General features: G+C 37.9%; 1 protein-coding gene across 2 annotated transcripts in view; it reads right to left on the bottom strand.

Moving 5' to 3' along the window:
- Positions 1 to 273: 273 nt before the first annotated feature.
- Positions 274 to 27,238, bottom strand: part of LOC5564462 (protein lin-28 homolog) — a 97,322-nt gene continuing 70,357 nt past the window's right edge. For both annotated transcript variants that reach the window (XM_021842090.1, XM_021842089.1), the window contains 4 exons: positions 15,829 to 15,935; positions 15,577 to 15,749; positions 15,393 to 15,519; positions 274 to 1,213 (listed from right to left, as the gene is read on the bottom strand). In XM_021842090.1, the coding sequence (XP_021697782.1) occupies positions 1,208 to 1,213; positions 15,393 to 15,519; positions 15,577 to 15,749; positions 15,829 to 15,935 (413 nt within the window). In that variant the 3' untranslated portion in view covers positions 274 to 1,207. The remainder of the gene's footprint in view (positions 1,214 to 15,392; positions 15,520 to 15,576; positions 15,750 to 15,828; positions 15,936 to 27,238) is intronic.

Raw genomic sequence — 27,238 nt, 5'->3', positions numbered from 1 at the left:
AAGTAACGTGGAATGAACACGATATGTTAGAGATGGATGGCCGATGAGTTATGACAAATTACGTTAAACGAAGAAATCGACACGCTCGTCCTTTTGTGGCGATAGTGTCACTTGGACACACGATTTGGCAAAATAATGGGTGGAATGGAAAAGCATACAACTTGCGACACACTATAGAATGACAAATTTGATGTCGGAAGATAATAGCATCTTAAATCAAAGCGCATAAATGGACTGTCATCTTGGGAAATGTATCGAAATCGGTATACAAATAAAGCTTATAAAATTTTTATTAAATCAAACTCTCCGCTTCTTAGCTAAATAGTGACTACGAAAAAAAGGTACGCTCCTATGGTAGCAAATTAAATTTTACCAGAATGTCGTTTCTAGTAACTCTCGATGAAGGGTGGGCCATTGTAGGGTTCTCTGTTTCGTTTCTCTCAGAATGTTTCGATATGAATGTCTAGAACTCAATCCGTTATAAAAAGAAGATGAATATTTATGATTCGATCTTGACTGCGATAACGGTTTCCGTTGGTTCTTCTCTAGTTAAACTTGCATTTGATTGCACATACTGTATTTACACGATCACACACGACACATACACTTGCATCCCACTCAGTTTGATTTCAGCAACATTACTGGCTGAGTTCAAATCCACGTCACACAATCTACATCTAATATTGGAATAAACTCCACACGCCGGTGATGACCTAACATTATCTTATACGTATGTGGGCTTGTAAAAACTACAAAAAAAAAACTCATTTGGCGAAGGGAAACCGCGTGAAAAGTGGTGAGTCAAAAGTGACACACCCCTTCCCAGGGTGGATACAAACCTAGGTGTGCACACTAAACCGCCCCTTAGTCCCCTTAGTCTAGGTTGCATTCGATATAGTATGGAACATTTAAGCGTTGCACTTCGCATTCGAGTGATCTGGGTAAGGGTTTGCGTGCAGGAATTTTACTTGGATTTTTGTTTTCTTATTAGGAATCGTTGGTTTCTCTGTTTGTACTGCTGCGGTAACGTTTGTTCGTGTGCGTAGTGCTCTATTGATGAGGTAGATGGTGCGTTGGCTGTAGCGAGGACCAGAACCAACAAGCGTTTCGATTACCCTTGCAAGGGTGAAACATGCTTTCGGATGGTGTTTGCCTCGATGTTCTGGTCTCTGGTGTTATCGTTGATGTTTGAAACATGAGATTTCTGTTACGTCTGGTGAGAAAAAAATATACATAGAGAAAAAAATTAGTTAATTATACTTCTTGACAATGATCAAATTGATTTCAGATTAATAAACTCTTTGAGTGTGTGTAGAGGACAAATTATTTGCGAAATTATGAAAGAAATCCACGTGGTCAGCTTGGAGGAATTGAACTCATGAGTCTTGAAAGTTAGACTTGCGCTTTACCAATAAAGTTACTGAGCCACTTGATGATTCAATCCTTCACATGTCTCGAATTAGAATTATTAGAGCTCACGAGGTTCTCCTTCATAACTAATAAATCCACGTTTTTAGATTTCGAAATAATTAAGATACATTCATAGTAAATATTTGAGAAAGTTCATGGTGTTGAGTGTTTTTGATTGAAAAATATCTGTTAAACATGGTAAAATCTGAATTTTCATTAAAACAGTTTTCCACAAAAACAAAAAAACTTATTTGGAAGCAATATATTAAAACAAATGTCTTTAACTAATGCTTCATTAATTCCTTTTAAAACTGTTGAATGCAGAGTTGGGAAGAGCCATGAGGTTCACACTACAGTAGCCAAGCGAAACAATTCACAGTTAACGAAGCCGATGAAACTCACGCCCATCGCTACAGCAAAATACTCGTTGCTAAGTACATTCCAAAATTACTACTTCCCACTGAATTTTCCACATTTATGAGCCGTGATTAAACTATCGATTGTAAAAATAAATGCACTAAACAAAGGCTTCACGCTTTTCAAACTACTGTAGCGAAACGAGCCACGCAAATTTCGTGAATATCAACCCTACTATTATTACCATTCTAAGCCCTGGGTGAAAGTTGTTTTTCCATTATCTTAAAACTTCAAAGGTATGCATTACAAAAAGAACTAATACTATGCTTATGACTGTAAATCTCAATTAAAATGAGAGAACCAAAACTAAAACTATAGATTTTATCATATTTTAATCACTGCTTGGGTTTTTATGCATTTTATATCTCAATAATATTTAACTCAAACTAAAAATCTGGAGAGGTTGATTACACAATTTTACTACTCTGTGATTATTTTCTGTGAAAAAGTCGAGGTGCAAAAACAATAGGAATTTTATTAACAAACCCTAAGTAGAACATGGAAGATTTTCATTTTCATTTCTAATATTGAGCAAAAAAAAAGAAATAAAAACTTTACTAAAGACTGTATTTTGATAATTTTGAAACTTTGTGAACTGTAGGTCAATTTTTAAGTTTTCAAAGTGAATTATCTTTTTAAAATAACGCTCCAGCAGTAGAAGTTACTTCTTTGAAAGACTTTCGAATGCCTCCTAACGAAACTGACATCAAATAAAAGTCATTAGACACTTATTATAGCTTTACCTACAATTTTCTGGAAGATCATGTTCCCGTTAAAACACGAAACAAGGAAGTTTGAGCCCTAACTTTATTTATGGAGCCCCTCTAATACATATGACACTTTAAGAATCTATTTAACAGGCCTAAATAAAAAGAAAATAAATAATGTCTTCAGCAAAGTTGCTCAAAATAACATTTCCTACGAGGTGATCTATTTCTTCAATAAAAAATAAGTTACACTCAAAAGTTCATTCAGAATTTCAGAAGCTGTGAGAGTTTGAATGAAGTCCATCAAGTTTAAGAGAGGCTCAACAAATTTTAGTTATGTGTGATTAAAATCGATCTTATAAACGAGAGCCACTAGTTTTATTACAGTCTCAATGAACATATTCATGAGAGTATGAAGCCTTGGTTGGCACGTTGGTGATAAGCCACCCTACACATTTTTTTTACGGTGTACATACTGTTATTGTTTTAACAAGCTTCCAACAGCTGAGCAGTTCGATAAAATGTTGAGGCATGGTTATCTTGTTATAAAGAATGTTGTGTCGATATTCCTGTGACAGTCCTTAAAATGCAATGCTTTGTGACTACCACTAATTGAATAGGTTGGTTCAATGCTAAGCAATGGACAATTTTACTGAATTTGTTGAAAGTTCAGTAAAAATTCGGAGTGTCTGTCAAACAAGTAGAAAATCAAGTAGAATGCAAAATAATAGTAAACCTCAATATACAATGCTAGACAAAATCGAAACTCAATTACTAACAAGAACTCCAAAAGCCTTATACATTCCATACTGGAAATATTCCATATATTAATTTTTTTTTGAATCAATAAATAGTTACCACTAGAAAGCTTCTAATTGTAGTGGTCTTCAGTGTTATCAAGAACTCAATAGGCAGAACAAAAATACAACAATGAGGAGGTAAAAAAGAAAATATGGAAAGTAAGTACAGACAACTTGCGGTTCAAAACCAAAGTTCTGAGGGTTTGTTGGTCAAATTCAGTCTTCAGAATATATTTTAGACAACTTATGGAGTTAAAGGTTTGTAGATCAAGTCCAGAGGATTTAAGACCACGTTCATAAGTTTTGCTGACAAAGAAGGGGAGACTTGTGGAAAAAATTCCAACGACTTGCGGAACAAGTCCCAAGGACATGCGGAACAAGTCTCAAAGACTTGCGGAACAATTTCCAAGGACTTGTGGAACAAGTCCCAAAGATTTGCGGAACGAGTCCCAAGGACTTGTAGAACAAGTCCCAAAGACTTGCGGAACAAGTCCCAAGGACTTGCCAAACAAGTCCCAAGTACTTGCGGAACAAGTCCCAAGTACTTGCGGAACAAGTCCCAAAGACTTGCGGAACAAGTCCCAAGGACTTGCGGAACTAGTCCCAAGGATTTGCGGAACAATTCCCAAGGACTTGTGGAACAATTCCCAAGAATTTGCGGAACAAGACCGAAGGACCTACGGAACAAGTCCCAAAGACTTGCGGAACAAGTTCCAAGGACTTGTGGGACAAGTCCCAATGACTTGAGGAACGAGTCCCAAGGACTTGCGGAACTAGTTCTAATGATTTGCCGAACAAGCCCCAAAGACATGCGGAACAAGTTCGAAAGACTTGTGGAGTGAGTCCCAAGAACTGGCGGAACGAGTCCCAAGGCCTTACGGAACAACTCCCAAGGACTTACGGAATAAGTACCAAGCTTGCGGAACGAGCCTCAAGAACTTGCGGAACAAGTTCGAAGGACTTGCGGAACAAGTTCGAAATACTCGCAGAATTGATTGTGAAAATGCATGAAACAGCAGCAGCAAAAAGATTCTGAAAGGTGGATACGTAAAACTCGTCGAGCGGTTCGATTGCGCCGTATGTATTGGCCACCACTTCGATCCATCCGTCAGCTTGTCCGACAGGGCGCTGAGATTATTTTTGTGGATTCCCAAGCAATCCAGAGCAATCAATTGTACCAGAAATAATTAAAAGTCTTTATCGAGATTTTCCCGTTATTAATTTACTAATTACTCAATGATCTCATATATTTATAAACAGACTGGTTAAAAGATTATATAAGTATTTTTCCAGGAGTTCCTCGAGGAATTTCTCCAGTTATTCCTCCAATAATTCTCAGGGCTGGTAGCGAATCACTTTTTAGTGACTTGGTCACTATTCACTATTTGCACCAAGAAGTCACTTTTTTCATTATTCATTTTGATATATTTTATTCCTTCTGAAATTTATCTAGAAAATCTCCAGGAATTCGTCCAAGAAATCCTTCGAAAATTAAGAAAATTTCTATTTCTTTATGAATTTTTTAAGAGAGTGCACTATCCTGTTCCGATCAGGAATATCTCTTGAAATTCTTTCAAGTTTTTCTTTGAATATTTCTTAAAAAATCGTCTAGATATCTTGGAAATGTTCCCCCAGAAACTTCTCCGGATATTTCTCAAAAAATCCTTCAGGGATTTCTCCAGAGATTGTCAAATATTCGTCTGGACAAACTTCCTGAAATATCACGATGGATTTTCCAAGAAACCTCAAAATTCTTCAAAGATTAGAAATTCTTCTATAGATTCCTATATGAAATCCTCGACGGGTTACTTCGGGAAATCTTTGAGGCATTTCTCCAGATATTTTTTCCGAAATATTTGCAAAGATTACTCCGTGTATTCATCAAGTCATTTTTTAAGAAATTACTCTAGAACTTTTTCCAAATATTCTTTTAGATATCTTTCCAAGGATTTTATTTTATTATTGAAGAATTTCTCCCAGGTATTCTTCCAGTGATTCCTCAAAACGTAAGGTTTCCTCCAGAGATTTATCCAAGCATTTCTACAAGATTTCCGTCAAAAAATCTTCTCGGGATTTTTCCAGAAAGTCCATAAGAAATGTATTCAGAAATTATTCCATGGCTTCCTCCAAACGTGTCTCCAGGGGTTCTTTAAAAAATTCCGTTAGGATTTCCTCGGGCTTACTTTAGGAATCGGTTAAGAAAAGTTTCAAAAATTCCTGTAGACACTCTTCAAGAAATAACGCCAAGGTTTCATTTAGTAATTTTTTCAGTTATCCTTTCAGAATAATTTTCCAATTTCCTAGTTTCTCCTAAAATTTCTTGCGGAATTTCATTCAGAAATTCTTCTAAGGATACCGGGGTTTCTCAGGAAACTCCTTTAGAGATCGTTCCACAAACTACTTCTGAAATTTGTATAATTGTCCTACAGCATTTTTTAGGCATTCCTAGAGGATTTTCTCTGAGATTTCCAGCAAAATGATTTTTTTTTCAGTAATTCCTTCTAGAATTATTATTGGGATCCCATCCGGGTTTCTTCCTGCGATTCTTCTTAAGATTCCTACTTTGTTTGGAAATTCCTCCATGAAATCCGCAAGGAATTCAGCTAAAAAGTCGTTCTTTAAATTCTCCAGGAATATTTGCAGAGATTTCTTATGGTGTTCTTGAAGAAGATCCTTCAGAGTGGTATCTCAAGGGATTTCACAAAGAATATCTACAAGTAACTCTTCTGCGCTTGCTTTAGCAATTCACATATCCTATTCCAAGAACATTCACACGATGTTATCTCACAGAAATTCTTCCGGAAAAGTTTTTATGAGAGATTCCTGATGGAATCTTTGGATGAATTCCGGAAGAAATACCTAGAGAAATTCGTGAAAGAATCCTTGAATAAATTTTTTTTTTTTTATTTATTTATTTATTGATTAAAGTGGATCTTTTAACTATTGTCATTCGGATCCACTGTAGTATAGAATTACAAACATCTTGGACATATCGTTAGGGATTTCAAATTTGTTTATACATGTCGATGTTTTTAAGATATTGAATAACATTTTTCGCTTTGTCTAAATTATCTTCCAAAACATTTTGGAGGCTGGTAGATATGTTTAATTTTTGCCTTTCTTCGTCTAATACTGGGCAATCTGTGACTAAATGTCTCACTGTTAATAACGCATTACAGAACTGACAGTTAGGTGGAGGCTCCTTATTCATTAAGTATTGATGAGTAATCTTGGTGTGTCCGATACGAATGCGAGCCAGAACTACATCATCCTTTCGATTTCCGATGAACGCTGATGAGTAGGGTTTAACAGAGGGTTTCACTTCGCGTAACTTATTGTCCCTCGTCGCAGACCAGAGGGCCTGCCACTGAAGAATGATCTGGTTTTTAATGACGGTTTTGATTTCTTTGTAGTCAATCGATGTTACAGTTTCGTAAGGGTCACCCAGTGCACGTTTTGCTTCGCAATCTGCTTTCTCGTTGCCTATTATTCCAATGTGGCTGGGAATCCACATAATTTTAATGTCGTTTCCTGTTTCCCTGATACTACGATAAAGTTGGATCATTTCATCATGCCACTTATTTTTAATCTTGTGTTTTTCTAAAGTTGAAACTGCGCTGAGCGAATCAGTACATATTAAGTATGCTCCAACGTGTTCGTTGTTGACTATCCATTGGAACGCTTCTTTTAGAGCTGCACATTCGGCTGCATATATGCTGCTGTTCCCATAAATTCGCCTTCTTATGATGTGTTCATCACATACCACGCTATATCCGCAGCGGTTTTCACGTTTTGAGCCATCTGTGTAGATGACATTATAAATACGGTATTTTGTTGACTTGATACTAGTGAACAGGTTTCTCATCGCTACTTGTGGTATACCTTCTCGAGCAGCATTCAGTATACCGTTGTCAAGTGGTATTTTTATCCTTTCCCATGGTGGAATCTTAGGTGTTGTGTACCTACTCACTGGAGGTAGATCAAGCTGCATTTCATCAATTACTCGCTGCCCTCTCAACTGCGCTGTTTCAGGAAATTCTACTGTATTTGTTCCCCACATCTCACCTGAACTTTCCTCGCTGCTAGTTGTACAACATGATGATCCTACTGATGAATTAATCGTTTCGGTCGAGCACACGTCCGTATTTTTGACTGCATGTATAGCTGTGCGTTGTTTCAACAGAGTATTGATACTGGGGATTCCTGTTTCAACATGTAGACTTAAGATAGGGCTAGTTCTGAAAGCTCCACAAATTGTCCTTAAACCAGCATTATGTACCGTTTCTAGTTTTTTAAGTGTATTGCTATTGCATGCTGAGACGATCGGTGCTGCGTATAATATTTTTTCTACGGTCGTTGCTCGATAGAGTTTGACGAGTGTAGTCCTGTCTGCTCCCCACGATCTACCAGCGACTGCTCGAAGAATTTGAATCCGTTGCTTACATGCTGCTTTGACTTCTTCCACGTGTTCATCGAATTGCAAGGTTTCATCGAATATTACACCAAGGCATTTGTGATACTTCTTCTGTGGGATGATTTGGTTGTTGAGACTTAAGGTAATTTTGGTCTTTGGCTTCCTTTTTCGATGTTTTCTGAAAACAACCAAAACGCTTTTTCCGGGGGATATATTGAATCCAGTTTTCCCCTGCCATTCCTGGATGAGGTCGAGTGCGTGCTGTAGCTGATCCTGTACTGCTTTAGAATTGATTCCGGGCTAGTATTACTATGTCATCTGCATACAACAAAATTCTAATTCCGCTAGGCATAATACTTGTAATAGTGTCAATTGCTATCAAGAATAATGTTACGCTGAGCACTGATCCTTGGCAGAGGCCCGTCTGCATAGGTCTTTCTGATGACAAGTGACCATTAGCTAAGACTTTAAAATTTCTTCTGTGAAGCATAGTCTCCAAGAATTTGAGAAGTTTTCCCCCGATCTTCCATTCACTCAACCTGTTCAACACTAGTCTACGCCAAGTTGTATCATATGCCTTCGTTACATCTAAGAATACCGCATAAGCATACTCTTTTTTGACGAAAGCTTCTCTAATAATCATTTCCATTTCAGTCAAGTGGTCAACTGTCGTTTTGCCTTTTCTAAATGCATACTGATACTTACTTAGCAGTTCCCTAGATTCTAGGATGTGGATGAGCCGGTTGTTTATTAACCTTTCCATTACTTTCCCCAAGCAACTGTTAAGGAATATTGGTCTATAGTTGTTCGCGTTCGATCTATCACCTTTCCCCTTGTATATTGGAACAACGGTTGATTGACGCCAGCTATCGGGGTACTTAGATTCCCCCCAAAGCTGATTGTATGCCTTCAGAAGGGTAGTTTTACAGTCGTAAGGAAGCATGGAAATCATTTTGTAGTGTATCTGATCTTCTCCTGGTGTTGATCCTCTTAGTCCTTCGAGAGTTTGCTCTAACTCGTACACTGAAAATGGTTTGTTATACTCAGCGTCATTGTTCTCAGGATACTGCAACGGTTGATTCTCCACTGTCGTTTTGTAGGTTTGGAAATCTTTTGGGTAGCTGTTATTGCTGGATACAGTTTGGAAGGCCTGTGCCAAGGCGTCTGCTATTTCCCCGTCTTCAGTGACCGTATTTCCATCAGCTTTTATGGAGAATATTCTGGAGTTTGTTCGTTTTCCTTGAACATGTTGGAAATTTGACCACATTTCTTTTGTGGGTGTGTGTACTGAAAATCCATTGACGAAATTTTGCCACGAATTATGTTGAGCTCTTGATACCGTTTCTTTTGCAGTTTTACGCGCTTCTTGGAACTTTTTCAACAGTTCGTCCTTGTTTGAATGTTTTTTCCCTTTTGATTTTAAGTTTCGCAGAGCTTTTCTGCGGTTCTTAATGGCATCTGCTACTTCACGGTTCCACCACGGAACCGGAGTTTTTCCAGATTTGATTCCTTTCGTTTTTGGTATGGAACTTTCTGCTGCATCCAAAATAGCTCTGGCGATTTCTCCGATTTGATCGTCAACATTAGGAAGGTTTTTAAAATGTACCATATTTTGATAAGTTTGCCAGTCTGCTTCATCTATTTTCCATCTTTTCCTACTCTTGATAGGCCGTTCGGTCGCTGGGAAAGTAATAATAAGTGGCAAATGGTCGCTACCGTGCGAGTCAGCAATTACTTCGAATGTTAGCGATCCAGCAAGATCGCTCGTACTGCATGCTATGTCGATGCAAGACATGTTCCCATTTGCATGGTGAATATGAGTTGCTTCTCCGTTATTCAAGATAGCTAAATTACATTCGTTGAAAGCTGCTTCTAACACTCGTCCTCGGGCATTACTTGAAGGTGAACCCCACAGAGGGTGGTTTGCGTTGACATCTCCAACCACTAATAAAGGGGCTTGGACTTGATTAATCAAGTTAACGATTTCCGATTCTTCAATAGGTTTTCCCGGCGGAATATACACGTTAAGGATGGACGTATTTAACGGGTGCCCCACTTTAACCGCTACTGCTTCAATTTCGCTCTCCACATCAATCTCCTGACAATCTAATCCAACCTTGACCGCAATCAATACGCCTCCTGATGCTCTTCTACCTCCAGTACGCTTTCGATGAAATGTTACAAATCCCCTGATTCGAGCTTGATCTTCTGTTGAGCACATTGTTTCTTGGAGGCAATATGCTAAAGGTTGCCTTTCGTTGTTGATCACTTTAATTTCAGGACGTCCTGTTTTTAGTCCTTGAATATTCCAAGAGATTATTGAGGGTTCACAGGAATTATGTTGGTGTTTGGGACCTGGTTGTGTTTCAATTTCTCCTTCAATATTTCCTACTGCTGTTTCCAAATTCGATCTTGATTCCATTAGGTTTCCGTGTTCATAATCATTGTTTCTGCAAGGGTCTGTATTGATGTGATTGGAGATGCATGTTTTATTTTCGTTGATCATTTTTCCGGTGTTTTGGTGGTCTTCCTCGTTTGGTGTTGTTCGATTTCGATTGATTGCCTTGCTTTTCCTCGAATTTATCGCTGGATTTACTATTGTCACTTTCCGATTCAACATTTTTTCCTCGCTTTCTTCCGTTTTGCTCTTTGCTACCACGAAGCTCGTAGATATCTTCATCTTCCATTGCTTCCGGTTCCGTGTTCTGGGGTTCGGTTTCAGAAGCTAGTTCTTCTGTTTCCGAAATATCCAGATTAAAACGCTGTTTCCCCAATACGACTCTGTTTTGGCTCATCCCTTCAATTACTTTTCTCAGTCCTTCAATTTCCTTTCGGAGACTTGCGATCTCTCTGTCCTTCTCGTCATTGGAAATTTTATTATTGGCTTCCCGTAGCTTGACAATTTCGTCCTTTAGTGTTCTGATTTCGTTGTCTCTTTCATTATCCTTTTGAATCTTTTCTATTCTAGCTTGAGCGCCACTAACAGCAGCATATGATTCCTTTCCGTGCAGTTTCTCGTACTCTTTACGAGCCTCACCGAAAGATACCCCAGCTTCGACCTTGATTTTAATGATTTTCTCTTCCTTCGCGTACCACGGGCACTTTCGGCTAACTGGCGCGTGATCTCCTTGACAGTTCTTGCAGTAAGGTACTTGGTTGCATTGCTGTCCTTCTACGTGTGCGTTTCCAGAGCAGTTGGTGCATGCAGGCATTTTTTGGCACTTAACTCTAGTGTGACCAAACTCACAACAATTGAAGCATATCATAGGACGCGGATAGAAAAGCCTTGTTGGAGCACTCAATGGTCCAAAGAAAATGCGCTTCGGTGCAACAGTTCCGCAAACAGTCAAAATCAAAGTTGGAGTATTGATTTTTTGATTTCCGTCCATGCGTGAAATTCGTCTGACACCGCTTATCCCTTGTGGAGTAAGTTCGTTCAGCAATTCACTTTCAGTCATATCTATGACTTGACGACAACTTACTACACATCGACACGAGTTCAAAAAAGGGTGCAAAATGATCTCCACTTTTGTTCCGTCGATCAATTCTGTCATTTGCATCAGTTTTTTAGCTTGTTCTGCATTTCTTGTTTTGAGGATGTACTTGGTCCCTTTATCTTCGGTCTCTGCAGATTCTAGTTTGCTGCGTCCACTAGCATTCTCGATAGATTTTCCTATTATCCATGGGTTTGGTAGGGGTGTGTTTCCGGCCGGGCGTAGCGATAGAATTATTCTTTGCCCGTGCATTCCCAATCGATCCATCCATTCAGGAACTGTTCGATCATTGTGGTTAACGTAGCTAGGGCCAGGTATACCTTCAGGAGGGGGGTCCGGGGGATGATTTTTTGCTGTGGCCATGTTGGCCATCAGCCTGAATCACGTTGCGTGCGTCAGATGTCTGTGAGTGTTGATGAGCCGGTCGAAGAAATACTTCACGCTCTTGCCTAGGCAAGTAACGACTACCCTTTTACCTGCTGTTACTTGATTGCCCAAGGGTTAAGGTCCAGGCAACAAGTTTTGCGACTCCACCGAAGTGGATGGCGGCTACGCTTTATCCTATACTAACACGATCAAGCGTTTGAAGGTCCAACCGTGAAAGGGACGTTTTTCCTAGACCTTTGCTAGCTAAACGTCCAAAGGTCCAGCTAGCAAAATTTGTCCTCTACCGCTGCTCGAAACAGTTATTGCTCCACTACAAGCGGGTAGTGTGCTGAGATGGTAGAGCTTTCGATTGCGCCTAGCAGTGAGCAACTCCCGTAGCAAATCTTGTGTGCAAAATAGTACACAAGCTTGCTATTGCTAGTCGGCTTTGTACCGGGGTAGCTTTATCGACTGTAGGTTTTGTTTGTCAAGCAAAACTGTTTTCAATGGCGTTGGTTATATTCGGCAACTCTAAATCCGTTTAAAATGCACCAATTAGCTGCAATTTTAATTATACTCCACTGTTCAAAACACGCAAATATGTTTTTATAACGACCGAACACTATAGATCGATTTCTCGTATTCTAAAAACGTCGTAAAAAGGCTTCAAAAATTAGATACGAATCGGCTTCTGCTTTTCGATCACAGATGTAACTCGAAACTGTGAATAAATTCATTTGAGTGATTCTCAAAAAAATTTCTGGGTGATTTATTGAAGGAATTTCGGGGGAATGTTCTGAAAGAATCTCTGAAGGAACTCTTTAAAGTATTACTTAAAGAATCCCATGAAGAACACATAGAGAAATACCAGAAAAAAATGCTTAAGAATTTTGTTCAAGTATTCTGGAAGGAATCTCTGAAACAATCTGTGATGTAAATTGTGAAAGGCTTCGAAATCCCTTGATATATTTCTGAAGAATTACTGGCAGTGGTATTCCTGGAGGAACTCAAAAACTTCATGAATATAATTTTGTAAATACTACTGGCAGAATTCCTGCAGAGTTCTATTAAAAGAAAAATAGAGGAGATTTCCTTGTTGAAATTATGCAGTAAATACTGGAGGAATTGTTGGAGAAATTTGTAATCGAATCCATGAAAAAATCTGGAGGCTATCGTGGAGAAATACCTGAAGGATTATATATAAAAAAATCATCATTAATAACTGGAAGAATTTATAAAGTAATTTTTGAATAATTAGAGAGCTTTGAAAAAAATACCTGAAGAAACTCCTGTAGAAATCATTGCAAATATTACAAAAGGAGTCTCTGGGGGAATTTCTGAAAGACTCTGGAATCCCTTGATGAATTCCATGGATAATATCTGGAACAGCTTCAGAGTAATCGCTGGAAAATTTTCTGTAGGAATACCCTGTGAAAATCATGAGGTATTTTTATGCTATTTTCCAGGAAAAAATCCTGGATGATTCCCTAAGGAAATATCTGGAGAAATTTATGAAGCAATCGGATGAACAATTTTGCTGAAAAGTAGCTCTTAGAATGAATAAACTATTGTTCAGTTGCTAATGTTTTATGGGAATTCTTGTCGATATTCCTTAATATTTAATCAAGAAAATTTTTGAAGGTATACCTTTAAAAATTAAGAATTACTGACCGAATACCGAAAGAGTACTGACAGAATCAATGAAGAAACTTCTGAGAGAATCCTTGGAAATTTCATGTGGAAGCTCAAATAGATTGTAAAATTTCAGAAGCAATCTTTGGAATAATAGTTAGAGTACTACCTTCCGGAAATATTTCTGGACGTATTTCTGGTACAATTTATGTAAAAACTCTTGCAGTAATTCGTACCGAAATTCCCGAAGCAAATCATAGAGAAGTATTAGTTTTAAATATTATTTATTAGAATATTACATATTATATAATATATCAAAATATATTAAATATTAAATTAAACTTTGATATTATAATTAGTTAAAAATATTCCAGAGGCAATATATGATGAATTTCGAGAGAAACTGCTAAAGAAAATCTTTGAGGAAATTTTGTAAAAAAATATGGAGTACTTAAGAAGAATCGTAGAGGAATCTCTGTATTTTTTTAAGGGATCCTGTGCATAAGTTTGTGAATACATCCTATGAATAATTTCTAGTAGATTCTCTGTAGATTTTTCTAGAGAAATTCTTAAAGGAATGCTAGGAGGAATTTCTTAATACATTCCCAGAGGTATTTTAGAACGATTTCGTGGAGGAGTTTCTGGAGGAATATGTCAAGAAATTTGATGGAGGGTTCTTTGAAAATAATCGAGAGGAGGCTCTATATTAAATTATGCAGAAGCTTTAGTCAATTCATTAATATATTTTTGGATTAATCTCTAATGATGAACTCTGGAAAAATTTCTGCGGTAATTTCTGAAGTAATCTCTGGAATAACCTCTGAAGGAGAACTGGAATTTTTTGCATGAAATCTTTGTGAAATTTCTGAAGGAATGTCTAATGATTACTTCTTTAGGAATTCCTGGCGTCATTTCTGCAGAAGACTCTGAATGAATCACTGAAGAAATTTCTGAAGGAATCTGAAATATTTCCAGAAGTAATCCCTGGAGGATTGTGAATAAATGGAATCTCTGAAGGAATCACAAAGAAACTTGTGGTAAAAACCTTCGAATAATTAGGAAAGGAATTCCTGGAAGATTTTACGGAGGAATCCCTGATGAATTTTCAGTAAGAATTCCTGAAAAAGGAATACCTTTAGGAATTTGTTGAAGAATTTTGTAAAGTTTTTTATAGACATTTTTGGAGAATTTCCGGAAAAAAAATCCCTGGAAAGTTTGCTGAAGAAACCTCAAAAGGGATTTTCTTTAAGAATTCCTTAAGGAATGCATGGATCAATCGCTGAAGGAATTCCTAAAGGATTCGACGAATTTCTGGTGCATATTTTGAAAGACTTTTGTAGAAATATCCAGATAAATTTCTGATGTAAAAATCTGGATAATTCCCTGGTGAAATTTTTTAAGAATCCCCTGGTGGAAGTTTTGGGAGAATTTTCAATTCTATTCCTTGCAGGATATTCTGTATGAATCGCTCCCTCTCTACTGGAAACTTAAAAAGTAAATCCTTTTCCATATGTTTCCATTGGACCAATGGACAACGATTAGCTGAAATCCTGCACTAACAACATTTTTAATTAGTTCATTTTCTCGATTCTGGAACGCGGTAACATTGATTCAACATTGATTATCGATTTTTGTTTCATCCGATTGATATCGGAAATAATTTCTAGCTTTTTCGCATTGAAGGGAACAACAGCCAATCAAAAATCAACGGTCGAAAATATTCTCCATCCCGGTCACATTAATGTTGGTGCAACAAGATTTGACAGTTCGTCAAGCTGTCGTACAAACATAAATTGGTTTGATTAATTTGCTGGTGGAGCCAATGTCGGTCAAACAGACTGAGCGTCTGTGCGCTGCACAAAAAGTCTACAGGACTTGCGAAATAAATCCACGAAGCTGACGGAACAAGTCGACAGGACTTCCAGAACAAGTTCAAAGAAATTGCGATACAAGTCCAAAGGATTTGCTGTACAAGTTCGAAAGACTTGCGCGTTAAGTTCAGAGGTTTTATGGATCAATAATTGTACTTCTGGATTTCAAAAAAAATTTAGGCTCTAAACCACGGGTAGGGATGCCGTAAGTTACAATTGAATGCGTAAAACAAACAATAAATATTGTTGGAGCTACTAACGTCTTTCTAGATTCTACTTACCGGTGGTTTGTTCGGACAGTTCGCCACTAAGTGATCCTCGCCCTTGCAATGGTGACACCGTTTTGGCAGCGGACCTAAGGCGCACATTTGAGCAATGTGGTTTGCGAATTCTCCACAGTTGTAACACCTGAAGAAAACCACAAATGATTATTCGGATTCGACTCTTCCCATCCAAACCACCCACCTCATCTTTCTGTACTTTCGCTTAGCCCGCGGCCTGAACTCGCTTCCTTTGCACTGGCTCTGCGAGGGGCCGTACACCTTGGTCGCTTCGTATCCCTTATCAGTCAATTTGGCTTCGAACTCAACCGGTTCGTTTTGCCCCAGCGATCGAAACCCCTCCATTTGAAGCACACTCTGTCGGAAAAAAAGGAAGTTTTTAAATTAGCTATGCTGTTCATCATTCGTCATTTCGGAATCCCCTCCCCTTTCTTACCTGATGGACAAAGACATCCTGTCCTCCGTCGTCCGGCGTTATGAATCCCCATCCCTTGATCACGTTGAACCACTTGCACAGTCCTCGCCTCGGCTGCGTCTTTGCTTCTGTAAGAAAAAAAAAACAAGAAACGGATACAAATCAGATCTCGCATCAAAAGCCATCGGAAGGGGTCAAAACTATCAGATTAACGTCAGGCTTGGTTCTGAGCGGCAATCCAGCGATTGAAATCCTCAGATAAAAGTGACACCTTTCCGGTTGGACGTTGTTGGCCCCGGTTTCCTGTGCGAATCCTGAAATTCTCAAAAGCCGCCAATCAACTCGACGATTGCGATGACGACGTCTTACAGCTTACTGAAAAGGTGGAAGAGTTTTTTTTTGCTTTGAGGATGATGAAATGGATCCGCTACCTGTCTAACGGTTTTTATGCGGGAAATTATGAAAAGAATTGTTGTTTTTTATAAGTACTTGACAGGTGAGGTGAGGGTTGGCAAGGCAGGACAGAGGCAAAAAATGTTCGCCATTGCCTTTTGCGTAGCTCGTTTGCAACTTGAAATCTCATCATCCATGCGTCAAATTGTACAATCTATTATTCCTTGGAATTTATGAATTATGAGAGGGTAACAACTATAGTTTATCTTTGGCTAGATTGAAGTTGAAGAACCGACTTCGTTTGTCAATTTCTTCATTTCTTGGCCAATTTTTAAGTACACTGTATGTTTTAACTAAATGTTAATGAAACGCGAAAACCGTTATCGTAGGATTGATCTCAGAAAAGATGCCCACAAACTGAAATAAATAAAATATTTGTCATGAGATTTGCTAAAGAAGCGATGAACATAAAAATAAATTTCTCAATTCAGGTCAATCTTACACATCATTAAATTGACGCTTATATTGAGCTGTTCGGTAGTCCAATCAGCATAATTTTCAAATAAATGAACTCATTACGCGTGGAAAAGATGGATTTATTAACTTGACATTGACCCAATAACTTAGAAGGTTATAAGTCAAGAATTCAAATCACCACAGATCACGCAGACCCTTCTCATAACCCATATACATTCACCTCATATGTACTACACACGCGCGCAAAGCGAGTGCGATTCATTTAGTGTTGAAACGATGTAGATTTGAAACGTATACTCTTATAGGGTGACTATCCATCGTATGCTTAATTTGATCACTGAGAATCTGCAATTTTCCCAGTATTGCAGTGAATGATGCTGATACAAACCAATGCCAAACAATTGTTTCCCAAAACGGCTTTCGCATTGTACAAAGAGATTTTGATATGATTTTGATTTGATATGATGATTTTGATCTCTTTTTGAAAATAATGCAGTGAAATTGCATCTTGGCGTATTCGTCTTATCATTTTCATTTTTGTCGCAATCAGATTTCAGATTCGTCTTATAACTCACGGCTCACTGTAATATAGTAGGTGGTCAATATACAACATATCAACGCTATAATAAAATGTTTCACTTGAATATATAGATCTACGGGCATCTACCTCCATTCCTTCAGCAAGATGAAATATAATAATTTCCTTTAAAATTAATTGTTCGCCATCAAAATTCTGCTCAAACATTTAAACACAATTCCTTTTGACCGAACATTCATGACATTTGCTCACAGTGCAGCGAAAACAACACAATCAAAGGAATCGTTTTCTACGCCATAACATTTTGTGAATTATAGAACTTTTACGGCGTGTGATTGAATCGAAATCCTTCAGTGAAGAAGTACGAAGATTTCCATAGTGAAAATAAGTGCCCGGCGAATTAAGTCACAACTTGTACCGTAAAGTGGTGTGACTGGTGTCGATCGCTAAGCATTTCTCTCAAATCGTGTTCGTCCATGCGTTTTCGGTAAAAAAAAGTGCAAGGTGGATAATTGAACTGAAGTTATGTATCGAAGTACAGTAGTTTTATTGCATTGTTGGTGTACAAGTGTACGAACCATAACAGCTTTCACAAAATTACACTTGGAAAATTAATCTATGTTGCAGCTAAGTTGGAATTTCCGCCGTAGTGGGACATTTTAAGATTGATAGGACGAATAATAGCGCTTACGACGAAGTAGAACGAAACCCTAGTTATTTACTTAGAGTTTTCTTTGCCGATTGAACTTTCTTGCTTGTGCAAATCGTGTGGAAAGTACAAACATATGTTATGTTCTGGGAAGGCGATAAAATTCACAACTCGAAAAAATCTTCGACCGATGGGATTCTTTCAGGTAAATCTCCAATGATTACTTCAAGCATTCCTCCTGATATATCTTAAGAAATTTCTTCCAGGAAGAGACTCTTGCTGAGGTTTCTCCAGGAATTACTTCGAAGATTTATCAAGGAATTCCTCCGAGATAATCTACAGCGATTTCTCCGGGAATTCCATTGGGAATGTCACCAGTGATTCCTCCATCAAATTTCTTCTTCTTTTTTCTGACGTTACAGAAGCCTGCTTCTCAACTACTCATGAGCACTTCCACAGTTATTAACTGACAGCTCTCTTTGTCAATCGACCAATTTTGCACGTGTATATCGTGTTACAGGTACGATCATACTCTACGCTCAGGAAAGTCGAGAAAATTTCCTTTACGAAAAGATCCTCGACCGGCTGGATTCTAACCTACGACCCTCAGCATGGTCTTGCTGAGTTTTCTATTATGGCTTCCTAGCCCCCAATATCAATTTTACTTTATTTTATTTTTTACATCGAGTATTTCGCTTGAAATTGAATTAACGTCATTATAATATTAGTTTTAAGCAGGGACGAAAATACTCAATCTACCCTCGCCTACATTGATACTTGCTGGGTAGAATCCTCGCTGATTTTTATTTGTTTTTATCTTCACCTTGACAACACAACAAAGATTGGCAAAGCGCTTGCGCAAGATTGTCAGTTTCCTTTTAACCTGCTGCTACTCAACCGCTTTTTGATAATCGGAAACAAATAATGATATTCATTCTAACCATCTTGACTTTATTACATTCCGCTTCGGGAAGTTGTAATTTTTGCACGAGGCATATTAAAGACGCGTCAATATTATCCATTCCGTGCATCGGATCCTTCATTACCCGTATAACAGCATATTTTTTAATTAATTTGAACCTCATTGATAACCAATTTTCTAAAACTGACACTCTTCTGCTTCCGATAATCAAAAACACCAAAGACATACGGTCATCATTGTTTGTTTTGCCCATCTACTTTTGAGTCATTTTCATTGGTACAATCATATTGGTGGTGGTGCGGTTACTTTGATGGTGGCATAAATTCAGTGAATTGAGTATAGTGAGCATGTTTTTTTTTCGTCTCTGGTTTTAAGTACTTGGTAGGACTGAAAGAACTAAGACGGATAACCAACATATAACAGGGAATTCAAAAACTCTTTTAAAAACACATTTTCAAAATCAGGTCATTCACCATATTAAAGCATGAATTTGCTTTTTGAAATTGTTACATATATTTTTACGGAACAAGTTGCAGAATGATTATTTTTACAGCACAAGTCGTAATTTTATCCTACGAGGCTTACTGAGTTGGACAATTACGACGAGTGTTGTAAAAATCGAGTTCTGCAACGAGTTACGTACATCTTTTTTTGCAATTTCTTAGAAGACCACTTGATGGTATCAGAAGTTATATCGGAATGCATTCATCATTTTTTTACAATTTCTGAAAAATTGTTCTGTAATTATTTATTACGCAACTCAAAACAGTTGCGTAATGAGAAAGCGTTGCGTAATGAATCATTATAGCACTGGTTACAGTTGCGTAATGACTATTCCCGCACTGCATACTTCAGTGCAGGAAAGTAGGCCGTTTCATGACAGATTGGCGTGATGAAAAACAGCCTATTACAATGAGAAATTGCAAAAAGAAACTGACAATGCTTCTAATAAGACAATCCATAAGACAGCTGCGATCAGCAGGCTTTTTGGTTTGCCATGAATTTTTAAAGTTGCGCAATCGGTGTGACCGTTAGATTACGAAGAAAAATGTAAAGCTCTGAGGGACGATTCAAATATGACGTCCATTGTTTATCGGGATTTCTAGACCCCCCCCCACCCCCATCTGTCACGCTTTTTTCAATACCTAATACATGCACTGTCACACTTCCATTGACCCCCCCTCCTCTAAATGATGAACGTAATTTTTAAAGATCCCTGACCATACTCGTAAGATTTGTTTTCCTTTTCGTTTCGGTTATATGGGTACTTTTAGCTGTCAACCCTACCATGAAACGTTTTCTGGAAAGCATTATGCACGATTATGACCTTTGAAGGGAGCATCACACGAATCAACGGACTAGCATGCAACGCCAAATGGCACAGTTCCTGACAAAAAACCGAGCTGAAGCGGGAATTTAGCCTACACTTCTTTGATCGATGCAGCTAGTTACTTTGCAACACTATACGAACGGCAATGAAGTCCAGATTTTGTTGTTGTTGTTGTTTTTTATTTATCTTTACGGCCTGAGGCGGAATTCGATTAAGGCTAGATTTTAATTGTTAATATATCAGTCTCAACAATAATAAAGTTTAGTTGAGTATTTCATAGTACTGCAAAAGTTTAAAGTTTCCCAGTTTAAAACGCATTTCGTAGATCAACATAATAAACGATGTTTTTGCAACTAATATCAGCATGGGCTGCATACATCAATAGTACGCTATTTAAAAGACTCTGCAGTTCAGAAGCAAATAGTAAGTAAAGGTTTTAAGCTCCAGTTGTCCAAGTTCATAAATATCATAGCAGATATTGAACCAGCATGCATTGTAGAACACCAAAATGGATTATCGATTCAACATGATATTGACAGATTATCAAAGCAAGGAGAAATTCAAATATTACGTCCATTGTTTTTAAGTCTATCTAAATCCTTCTTATGCTCACTATCACGCTTTTTCCCAAGCCCCTATTACATGCACTGTCACACTTTCGTACACCCCACTCCCCTAAATGATTGACGTAATTTTTGAACGTTCCCCAAAAATTTTACTGCTTCTTAAACTTTGATATAGGAGATTTAAGACAATAAATGTGATTCCTAATCTATTTCAAATATGGACTTATAAAAAAAGGTTTTAAACCAAAGCTATGGTTTTCTGTTACATAGTTTTTGTACGGTACATACTTTTTATGATTCTTATGTAATCACTCATTCACGTTCCAATACAATATTATGCACTATTGTGGACATTAGAACCAGATTCAACCACTTAACTTGATCAAAATACTGAAAATGAAAATTGGTAGTCCACAACGAACATCGACCGGGTAAGGGCCGGCACCAGCACAATTGTGCTGCTCCCACTTTGTCTCTCCAGAAATTTTTGCTGTGTGAATCAATTCACAATTGGTCTTCACCAGTGGTCCTCAGCCTAACAGATTATGCGGGCCACCTAAATGCTCTTTAAACAAATCGCGGGCCACAAAATATGAATAAATTTATTGGAACGGCTTCAAATGTGTGTTGCACGAAAAAATCTCGTGCGGAAGATCTTGAAAACTCTTGTACACTATTTGTAGGATAATTTCTCTCAAAAACTTTGCTCCGAGCACATTAAGAACCTTTGATTGCAGAACTTTTTCCCGAAGAAACTAAAGTTCTATCTCTCATGGTTGCAGACAAATCAGAGATTTTCTTTTTAAAATCATTTTTTTTCAAATGTTGATACTTATCTCTGAAAGGTGCAAACGAATCCTTTGATACCATTAGAAAGACTCGATATTTTCTCTGTCTTTGGTGAGAAAACTATGCGTTCATTGTCTGAAGAGATTCATTGAATATTGAAAATCATTTAATTTTGAGCAAAAATCGTCCACAATTTGAATTATAATCGAGATAGCTTTTCACAAGTGTCGGCTTGCCTCGTGGTCTTCGGAAATATTCTTCATCGTAAAAATACCGATCTAGATTTGTATCCAGAACTTTTATAGAGGGCAAAGGGTGGCCTTTGGCGATTTTCCTTTGCAAAAGTAAATTTTCCTATAGTTAATCCCACACTAACACTGAACGTCTTGCACCAAATTATATTCTCACCAATCGAGCTGAAATATTACACAGTTGATATGGAACCCAAAACAATTCAAAAGGTGAACTGAAGTGAGAAACTGAATTTTGTTCCACACTAGCGATCAATCCACAATCATTCAGACAAGTTGGAATAATCACCCAGAAGACACCGAAAGAATGTCAAGTAAATGCTGAGATCTACAAACATGAGGTTTTAAAGATATCCGCCACGAAAATTGTTGGCGGGATACACAGTATGAACATAAATGTGAAATTTTTGTGTTCTCTCGGGCTCTTCCCATTAGAAACTATTGAAGAGATCAAACATCTGTGTTGGAGATGATTTGAACCTTAACATACTACAATTTAAGAACACAATTTATAAACCACTACACATCCTTACCTAGTCTATAGTACCCTCATTACTATTGTTTTATACATACACAATACACGAAGAACAACCATTTAAATTGCACACATATGCATCGACACTAAGGAGACAATTAACGATGAGCAATAAAATCAGTTTGAATTCGACTATTGTACAGTACACACGCTTTGCAATATCTCTCGCGTCGGTGAAAAAAGATTCCTTCCGATTCGTTTCTCGTCAGTGCTTTTTCTCCCCAGTTCAGTGTGCCCCAGCCATATATCGTCGATCCACCTCCGTTCGATCGTTCTAACGCTGTATAAAGTTTGAAGTTCGTCGATTTTGTGCGCGGTGAATAGTCGCGCCAACAATCTGGTTTATCATGAAGTACCCATAACTTTCAAAATCTCTCAATATTATCGCCTAAGTCTGGATACCAGAATTGCTTACTGAATTTTAGCGCCCATGCAACTTACGAAAAACGTTTCTTCGATAGATCTTAAAAGACATCAACAAGAGGAAAGCAACAGTTTTCGCAAAGCCAATCAATAAAGCTGATACAAATATTAAGTTTATTTTCTTTTCTCCACTTGGAAGGTACGAGGGGGGGGGCGATAAATAAGGAACAAAAAAATAAAAATGAAAACAAAATACTTGTTTTAATTATGAATCGTGGTTTACGGCCAACCAGCCGAGTGGAAGTTTAACAACTACCGAAAAGCTAAACATTACATATAATTTGCAATTGGATTAGATGGACAAATTGATGTGAAGATTTGCGAAAAAGTTACACGTCTTCTCAGTGAGAATCGAACTCACGACTCCCCGATCTCTAGTTGGGGCGCGTTAACCACTACGCCATGAGAGGACTCATGAACGCAGAAGTTAACCTGAATTCGATTTCAGCTCAATAATCACGTGGTCCTCTTTCGCAAAGTGCACCTCTTTCGGAAGAATTAGATGCCCATCCAAACACAACGCTTTCTATATATATCCAATGCCTAGCCCGAGAGCGCATTGTTTTTTAGGTATAGGAATAGCACACTACACTAGCCAGCAACTGCGCTGGCTGAGGTTTCTATTGTGTGGGCTTCCAATGGGTCGCGACGTTCTCAAACGACCGGTTACGGAACATGAGTCCGTTGCTCGATAAATACTTGTTTTAATTATGAATCGTGGTTTACGGCCAACCAGCCGAGTGGAAGTTTAACAACTACCGAAAAGCTAAACATTACATATAATTTGCAATTGGATTAGATGGACAAATTGATGTGAAGATTTGCGAAAAAGTTACACGTCTTCTCAGTGAGAATCGAACTCACGACTCCCCGATCTCTAGTTGGGGCGCGTTAACCACTACGCCATGAGAGGACTCATGAACGCAGAAGTTAACCTGAATTCGAAATCTTCACATCAATTTGTCCATCTAATCCAATTGCAAATTATATGTAATGTTTAGCTTTTCGGTAGTTGTTAAACTTCCACTCGGCTGGTTGGCCGTAAACCACGATTCATAATTAAAACAAGTATTTATCGAGCAACGGACTCATGTTCCGTAACCGGTCGTTTGAGAACGTCGCGACCCATTGGAAGCCCACACAATAGAAACCTCAGCCAGCGCAGTTGCTGGCTAGTGTAGTGTGCTATTCCTATACCTAAAAAACAATGCGCTCTCGGGCTAGGCATTGGATATATATAGAAAGCGTTGTGTTTGGATGGGCATCTAATTCTTCCGAAAGAGGTGCACTTTGCGAAAGAGGACCACGTGATTATTGAGCTGAAATCGAATTCAGGTTAACTTCTGCGTTCATGAGTCCTCTCATGGCGTAGTGGTTAACGCGCCCCAACTAGAGATCGGGGAGTCGTGAGTTCGATTCTCACTGAGAAGACGTGTAACTTTTTCGCAAATCTTCACATCAATTTGTCCATCTAATCCAATTGCAAATTATATGTAATGTTTAGCTTTTCGGTAGTTGTTGAAAACAAAAGTTTTTTTTCGAATTTTTTTTTTTTAACGATAGTTGTTAAACTTTTTCCAATCGTTATCTGGATCATTATTTTACCTGGTTTTTACTCTAAAAATTAAAAAAAAAAACCTTACTGATTACCTTACTGAAACTTTCGGATTTTTGAAGGGGGGGTGACATAAAAGAAAATTAATATTTGTATCAGCCTAATTGGAGATTCGAAAAAAATATGCAGCCCTCGGACTACCAAAGCTTTTTTTTTTTTGTTGATTCCAGAAAATTTGGAAATTGGACGCATGGGGCCTTGGACAGATTGAAAGCAGTTCCTAAGATGATATATAAAGGCTTATTTGTTAATTCCAGATAATTGTTAGAGTTTTCAACATGGACAACGTAGATGCAGACTGAAATGAAAGATAAGTTCTGAAAATTTAGTTGATATAACAATCTAATATAACCCTGGTCACCAAGTAATTACAGCTTGCGGGCCACATAACACTACTATTCAAAATCCTCACGCGGGCCGCACAAAACCTTCTCGAGGGCCGCATGCGGCCCGCGGGCCGCACTTTGGTGACCACTGGTCTTCACCATTTCAAAGAATGACTCTTTCACTCTTAATTAGTATCTGTGCATACCTAGAAAAAACGAATAGTTGAAAAGTTGCTACAGATAAAACTTTTTCAATTCTTACGATGTATGTTTACATTTTGTTTACCCTGAGCTGGTGTTTCCCAAACACGATGTAAACAAAAGTTTTTGCGCTTAATTACAAGTATCAATGATAATTCAATAATCTAAATCAAAAAAGTTTGGTAAAACAATGATTTATTGGCTTAAAGAATTATTCAACGTCATGGCTACCGAACAGCACAATTGTGCTGGTTCGTCGCGAAAGGGTTATCTAATGGAGCAAAAAATCAATTCCAAATCAAGCGCTTTCTTGAACCTATAATAACTATTATATAATGAAGCAGATGTGTGAAATAGAAAATAAGTAGCATTTATATAGTGTACATCCTCAAATGCTTGTTTAATGATCGCTAACATTCCAAATTCATATATAAAATTGATGCCAATATTCTCCTGAAATGCTGCACGTTTCCCTGAAGCCATCCAGTGCTGAAAATATTGATTTGACAAATTCAATGGTTGGATAATTGAATTTTAAAAGATATTGATATTATGCTTATTACACTTTTTGTCAATAAAAATGCCAAATTTTCAAACTTTGTCAAAACATAATCCAAGGGTGCTGCAAATCATTTAAAAACGGCCTCTTTCTACATTTTTCTTGCACTTTAAGACCCATATAAACGCGAACAGTGTAATATAACATCGTGTCATTATGTCATTCCCAATCATATGTAATATCAGAAACATCAAACAAATTTAGAATGATGTCACAGGATCCTAGTTTAGATTACTATCGTAGTTCTCACAAAATCATGGGCAGCATTTTCCTATAATCTTAGAGCAAATATTCGTACATTTTTAAATGAATTAAGGGACCGGCTCTAAGCGATTTCTTAACTCGTCAATTCTATGCATTGATTGTTTTCTAACAACTGCCAGTCAGAAAACTTTGCATGTAGCAGTTTACTAATGTTTGGACACACCACTAAACTATCTGAAAAGACCCAAATTTCGATCATATTTTACGCACATCTTTTCGCAATAACATAAATCACATCCACGTCACAACTGACCATCGGTCAACTGCTGGTCGGTCCCCTTCTCATTATGCGCAAAATCACATCTCGATATGGCTTTGAAATGTTACAATACGTCAGCCCCGGTCGTTTCCTTAGCCGCGGATTCAGAGCGGTCAGCGCATGGCAGGTCCTTCCTCGTTGTTGTTGCCGCCGTAATTTGAATAATCCTTTATTAACAAAATTAGACCCGTGAAGCCTTTGCCGGCCGCTCCTCCGCGTTGTTCCGACCCGATATTCGCCGGATCTCGAATATCCCCTCGGTATAATTCCTTCTCAAGCAGGATTTTTTGTCGCTTCGGTTTGCCTCTCATCATTCATACGGCGAGCTTGTCCTAATTTCAATTCCACAAACAATGTGCGTAATGCACTGTGCTTCGAACGGTGAGCCTTCGTCAAAACCAGGAAGGAGAGCTCCTGTCATGCTTTCACCTTACGCAGTTTATTTTTTTCCTTTTCTTTAGAAGGTTGTTGCTTCCTCCAATCCGTACGTAGCACACTGGGATAGATGGTTGATTTGACGGTCAAAACAAGGAAATACATCCAAGAAATTTGATTTCTTCGTCAAAGTGTTTTGAAATGATTGTTACTACATTTCCAAGTGGTCAATTTGATTTGATCTAGAAAAGGAGAATTCTAGCAAAAATATCTTTTCTCGACAAAGCTGTTATTTTTACATTTTTCCGAAGACGCTTGCGTACTACAACAGACGTATGTATGCTGGATGATATTAATATATTTTTTGATAATGTTTAGATTTTCAAAATTTAAACGAAATCAGAGTGTTTAAAAAAGCATTTTACTGCAGAGCTGAACGTTCCACCCTGGGGAAAAACAAATTTCTAATTTCCAAAGAAAAAGACTTTCGTTTTGTCGTAGTCTCTTCTATAAAAAAGTTAAACATAACATATACCGGGTACCCCCGTTGGTTTGACCACATTTAATCTGAACACTTTTTAATCTGTACTCCGCTAATTTGCACATCATTAAAAATTAAAAATGATTAAAAATGGTTCAAACGTCATTTGGCTCATGGAACGCAGTGATGTGAAATGGAACACTGTGGAAAGGAACGCAGAATCAAAACAAAACAGTGAAAGAGGTAACCAGAAACACGGTTCCAGGGTGACTAGATGTTCAAATTAAAAATAAACCCCGATGGTTTGCATGAGGTACCGTTCAAATTAGCGGGGGTGCACGGTACATTGTAAATGTATTAAACGGACTAACTGAAAGGAAATTTGTGAAAAAGTTACATGTCTTCTCGGAGAGAATCGAATTAACGACTCCCAATACACTAGACAGGGTGCGTTGCCGCAACGTCACAGAACAACCCA

Source organism: Aedes aegypti, chromosome 2 (genome assembly GCF_002204515.2).
Source record: "Aedes aegypti strain LVP_AGWG chromosome 2, AaegL5.0 Primary Assembly, whole genome shotgun sequence".
In the NCBI taxonomy this organism is placed as follows: domain Eukaryota; kingdom Metazoa; phylum Arthropoda; class Insecta; order Diptera; family Culicidae; genus Aedes; species Aedes aegypti.
This window is presented reverse-complemented; position numbering and strand designations above follow the sequence as displayed.